At 40.9% G+C, this 6000-nt stretch overlaps 1 protein-coding gene across 4 annotated transcripts in view; it reads right to left on the bottom strand.

The window, feature by feature from the left end:
• Positions 1 to 440: 440 nt before the first annotated feature.
• LOC108350036 (uncharacterized) overlaps positions 441 to 6000 on the bottom strand; it is a 93604-nt gene continuing 88044 nt past the window's right edge. For all 4 annotated transcript variants that reach the window (XR_010064304.1, XR_010064308.1, XM_039103721.2 and 1 more), the window contains one exon: positions 441 to 634. Coding sequence is in view for 2 of the 4 variants with exons in the window: in XM_039103720.2 (XP_038959648.1) it covers positions 481 to 634 (154 nt within the window). In the remaining 2 variants the exon portion in view is untranslated. The remainder of the gene's footprint in view (positions 635 to 6000) is intronic.

Here is a 6000-nt window from a genome sequence, read left to right as displayed (position 1 = left end):
ACACACACACACACACACACACACATACACACACACATACACATCTTCACCAATTATATTTTCCTTTGTTTGACAATTAACTCTTGACATGCATTTTCTCGAAATACTTAAGAGCATCTCAGAAGCAGGAAACATAATTCTCTTGACAGCTTTTATCACCACACAAGCATTTCTATATTAGTAAAAGCATTTGCACCTTTGTTTCCAAACAATAATATTTCACATATATCTTAAATGCTTATTTACATTTCTTGGCATCATTGATGCTGAAATCGGTCTTCATCAGAACATACCTTATTTAGTTTATTCTCTGCATCTATTTCATGGCATACATCTAATAAGATATGTGCTGACAAAATCATAAATGACAAATACTGATGCCTGAGAAGAGTGTATGTAATGGGAAACATATCATCATTTCACAATGCAATTTGCAAGAATTTGCTGACTGAAAACTTTACTGGCATGCGCTCAGTACATTTAGGCCTCTCTGATCCAAGCAAGTCTTAGCCCCAAAGGTGTAGTTGTGTCATCAAATCTTGTTTTCTTTCTTTCCAAGTTCAACTTCTTGTCACTCAACATGATGCCATCTTGTTCCAGCAGATCCTGAAGCCCATGCTCACAAGGGGAAGCTCTGGGAAATGAAGAAAAGTGAGATAGATTTCAGAAGAGTAAGACCGGAGCATGGGGGATTCCTGAATTGTATGTGAGGCTTCGTCACTTCCTTAAATGGCTCCATTATTTAAAGAGGAAGAAGCTACAAAGTGCCAAACCAATCTCTTAAATTAGTATGCAGCTTTTCCATAATTGCACTTGGTTGTAGGAGGAGTCTTTCAGAGGGGCTGTACTGCACAGGATTAGGGGAATTGGGTCCATATGTGAGAAGGATGTTGTTATCCACAATGGTATGGTACATGTGCTTTGAGGACCACCCATTCGTTTAAATACTCATGCTGTATATTTAGGCTCATAAATTCATTCAATCCACAAGGTAAAGTATGGTGGGGTCCTAATTTCATTTGTCAATTAGGACCTCAGGGAGAGGGGGCAGATGTTGATCAGAAAGAAGTTTAGCATCAATTTGGGCTGGTTTAAATTTATTATGATCTTTTTGGTTTCATTGCTTGTTGGCTGCTGGTTTGTTTTGTTCTTTTGTTTTTAGGCACAATGGTAATGTCACAATGCCATTTGCCTGAGTTGCATTGTGCTACCTGAATAATGTCATTCAGGCTATTTTTATTTCTTCATTATGGACACAAATTTTGAAAAGCTGGCAGTGAGTAGCTGGAGAGGTAGCTTAGCAGTTAAGAGCAATTACAGTTCTTTAAAGGACCCAGATTCAGTTCCCAGCACCTATAGGTCAGTGCATATCTGTCTATAACTCTAGTTCCAAGGGATCTGACACTGTCTTCTAATCTCCAATGGTAGTAGGCATCCATGTGTTATACATGCTTACTATTAGGCAAAGCATTCTAATACATAAATTAAAATTACTAACTCTCGAACAAATTGATGAATTTGATCTAGTTAAAGGCATATGAGTATCTATAAGGATGATGGTGACTTTAAAATTCAAAACCACTCATTGAAGACTGACATCATTTTAGGGGAGCCCACCAAGGAAAGAAGATGTGACTGGAGTAGCTGGAAGCAGGTCTAGAAAACATGTTCTAAATCTTCACAATAATGTGGAATCAAGTATGTTAAAAGCACTTACTTAATGCAGAATTCTAAGAATTTAAGATCAGAGGACAGTTCCTGACCTGTTTCAGTTTAAAAAAATGCGTACTAGGTTTACCAGATTGCTAAGTATCCTCCTATTGTCTACTGGAGAGACCCCCCCTTGAAAGTTTTCCATATAACATTGACCTTTACTTAGTAAAAATTGACAAAAAACACTTGAAATCAGTGCTTCTTATGACGTGTCCATCCACAACAACAATAAAAAGAAAGGAAGGAAGGAAGGGAAAAAGGAAGGAAGGAAGGGAGAAAGAAAAAAGGAAGAAGGGAGTTTTATTCTATAATGAATATTTGGCTAATTGTTTATTAAATATCTATACAACATTTCTTGATCCCTTAGACATATATAAATCTAATTAGCTTTCACAACGGCAGTAACAGTGTCCTATTTCTCAGTTTGTTACAGGTGGGAGAACTTTCAAATTATAATTCATTTTCATATTGTGTTTTTAAATTAAAATTAAAAGCAATATTTTTAAAATGTGTGACCAGTTTCTGAGTTTGCTATCAGGTAGCTCTTTGCATGTGTATCCCACTATTTGTCGTAAATTAAGATTAATCTTTCATTCCAAAGCATTCATTACATTAAATTTTGCTACAATTAGTTGTTACATATTTCTTTTTGAATAGTTTATAGCATTTTAAACATTTAACTGTTATAAAAACCTGTGACAGAGTCCAGTACATGGTTGGATAACTTATTCAACTGAAGCAAATTTATGTATAAAAGAAGAAGAGCCCGTAAGATATGTACAGTTTCCAGAGCGAGAAAACAATTAAATTATCAATGATGGTGATATGTGTACTTGAGGCAAGCTTATGGGGTCACATGGACAGCCAAAATCCCATCATTTGAGAAGTGGATTGGGGAACAGGACATCGATATTATTCTTGGCTGGATAGTGAGTTTGAAGGTAGTCCGGCTTATGTGGAAAGTGTAAATATTTTTAAAAGGAAAGGCCCTATTTTGCTTTTTGCAAAAACTAAATCTGCATATAACTTTCAGATGTCTAAAGGAAAAAAATGTGTAGCAGAAAACATTAACTTCAGACAACAAAAAGATTCTTAGAATTGTTACCCAGAATAAATATCTATGCTTTTGGTGTCTGTAATTCTAGGAGAAGGGATGAATTGGATGCCATGAAGTTTATGTCAAGAAAGAGAAGAGAAATGAAATGAGTCATAGATAAGAAGACAACTGAAAGGGTCCCAGGAGGAGGAGGAAAAGTTGCAGGAACCCAGCGGGGACAAAGGTACAGCCAAAAGGGCAGTTGGGGCACAGGTTAGCCAGGACTCCCTTTGAATATAGGTCCCTCAGACCTGTGTTACTTTTTTCTTGATCTTTAACTATATCTGTGATATGCAGTATCACAGACTTCCCTAAGACTTGTAATATGGAGAGGAAGAACACACTGTGAAGGTTGATGGAGCACCTTGCAGATTTTAACTGCCTAGGAATCTGCTATTCTCTTGGCCTTTTGACCACTGTGTCATCTAACGTTCAGCGAGATTAATGAGATTAACACTTGATCAGAACAAGTCACTCAGCAGTGGCAGAGCTAAGCGCAGACCCTTATCTTCTTCATATGACTCCAAATCTTTCCTAAGGGAAACAGAAGACTGTATCATGAAAGAAGCCCAGATCATGAATGGCAGATGAAACTTCTCTGTCACACTTGGTAGGAAAACTCTGAGCTAGAGCCATTTCTGTGCAGAGAGAGATGAATTATTGTCTCCTTAGTTTGTTGTGATGATGGAACAGTAGAGGTGGCTAAGAGCATGACAAAGTTGATTTGGGTGAGAGGTGTGTGTGTGTGTGTGTGTGTATAATCCAGGACCTTACCCATTCCAGGCACATACCCTACCACTGAGATTCTCCTATAGCATTTATGGTAAGAACTTTTATCCCAGAAAATAACAACATGTTATTTACATGTTGTATTACTCTATACTCTGAATGCAAGCAAAAATATTTGCTTTCTTTTATAACAGACCATTAGAAATTCATTCTCTTTGACAGCTAAGTCCTTATCTTTTTCAGCCTACCAAGGCTCGCTGTGGAAAAGGGAGCCTAGAGTGAACAAACATTTCTTCATGTTTCCCAGAAAAGGTCACAAAATACTTGACTTTCAGATTTAGCTTGCAAATTTAGAAATATTTAGGTTGCAACAATGGCATTTTGCTGAAATACAACATGCAGTGGGATGCACCTTTGCCTGACATTTCATTCCTGAAGGACAAGTCTCCAGAGTCCGTGTATTCTAAATGACATCATGTCAAGGCAAGGTGCAGCCCCATGGCTGTTCAAGATTTGTCAGAAAGATCCGCTGGATGGAGTCTAGGCCAAGTGAAGTTTAAAAATGCACAGAAGAGCCACAGAAAAGAACTGTGTGTGCCCAAAGGTCAAGAGGCTGGGACAAAATCAGTGGGTGAGCAAGATCTGCTGTCAATAATTAAAACTGACATCTCTAGATTGGATGGAAGTGAACATGGTGCTGTACAGAATGCTTTCTGAACAAGAGAGTAAGAGGGTGTAGCAGAATGACAGACTAGTTATGATGTACCACCTACCACCTCTCCAATACCAGAAAAATTGATCAACATGTATCACCCTTGCATAGTTAGACAAAAATACTGTAATCTTCTTCCTCCTCCTCTTCCTCCTCCTCGTCGTCCTCCTCCTCGTCGTCCTCCTCCTCCTCGTCGTCCTCCTCCTCCTCGTCGTCCTCCTCCTCCTCGTCGTCCTCCTCCTCCTCCTCCTCCTCGTCCTCCTCCTCCTCGTCCTCCTCGTCCTCCTCATCCTCCTCGTCCTCCTCGTCCTCCTCGTCCTCGTCCTCGTCCTCCTCGTCCTCGTCCTCGTCCTCGTCCTCGTCCTCGTCCTCGTCCTCGTCCTCGTCCTCGTCCTCGTCCTCGTCCTCATCCTCCTCCTCGTTCTCGTCCTCCTCGTCCTCCTCCTCCTCCTCCTCCTCCTCCTCCTCCTCCTCCTCCTCTTCTTCTTCTTCTTCTTCTTCTTCTTCTTCTTCTTCTTCTTCTGACACCCTCTCATGTCTTTCTTTCCCAGTTTGTCTAGTGTCCTTACTAAGAACCTCATGTTTTGGCTCCTTCCTATTTCCAGATTACGCAGTCTACCCCAAGTCAATGCAGTGATTATTGAATCCTTACAGGGAAGCTCACACAGTCACTGTGAGGTTGCTGGCACTAGGCAGAGATGTAACGCAGCAGCCAGCTGAAAGCTCACTGGGAACATGAGAGTCCTTGTAAGCAGTGATATCATGGTGGGGAAAAGGAAGGGGAAGTGTGAACAGCTTCACAACAGCTGTCCCAGAACCAGACAACTCTGTCCCTGCATTTGCCTGCCTTCCCTGGCTGGCAGCTGTCTCTCGCTGTTCATGTCTGTGTCCACGGCTTGTAAGAAACTACCTTGTGTGAAACCCCACCCCACAAGGGTCCCTGGGACACAGTTCTGAAAGGTTCCTTGGATACAGGACAAGATGAGCATGTATGTGTTGGAAAAGGTGTTGCCTGAGCCAAGGATGATGTCTACCTCACCCATATTTCAGCCATGACCTTCGTGTCGAAGAACTCTACTGTCTGTGTCTGCAATCTGAAGCATAGAGCCGCATTGTCAGTTTCCTGATGAGACAGAAAATAACTTGCTCCCAACATGGAAGCCAGACCTGCTATGGTAAACAAAACAAAGCAAACAAACAAAACAAAACACCCACTCCCCAAAAGCCAAACCCAAACTAAAACACCGTGATTGTTTTTTTTTTATTTAAATTCTTTGTCTAAAGTCTGGCTTTTTCCACTATATCTAGAATCCTCGGCTGAAGGTATTGGGCATCTTTTTACTACTCTGCCAAGTTTTAGATTTTTTTATTGGATATTTTTCTATTTACATTTAAAATATTATCCCTATTCCCAGTTTCCCCCTATTCCATTTCCCCCTTCTATAAGGGTGTTCCCGTCCCAACCACTCCCTTCCCACATTCCCTTACACTTCGGGGAAGGGGGTGTCCAGCCTTGGAAGGACCAAGGGCTTCTCCTCCCATTGGTGTCCAACAAGGCCCATCCTCTGCTCCATATGCACCTGCAACCATGGGTCTGTCCATGTGCAGTCTTTAGGTACTGGTTTAGTCCCTGGGAGTTCTGGTTGATTGGTGTTTTTCTTATGGGGTTGCAAACCCCTTCAGCTACTTCAAACCTTTCTCTAACTCCTCCAATGTGGACCCCGTTCTCAGTTCAATGGTTTACTGCTAG

This window comes from Rattus norvegicus, chromosome 2 (genome assembly GCF_036323735.1).
Source record: "Rattus norvegicus strain BN/NHsdMcwi chromosome 2, GRCr8, whole genome shotgun sequence".
In the NCBI taxonomy this organism is placed as follows: Eukaryota; Metazoa; Chordata; class Mammalia; order Rodentia; family Muridae; genus Rattus; species Rattus norvegicus.
Note: the sequence above shows the minus strand (reverse complement) of the source record. Positions and strands in the feature narration are given on the sequence as shown.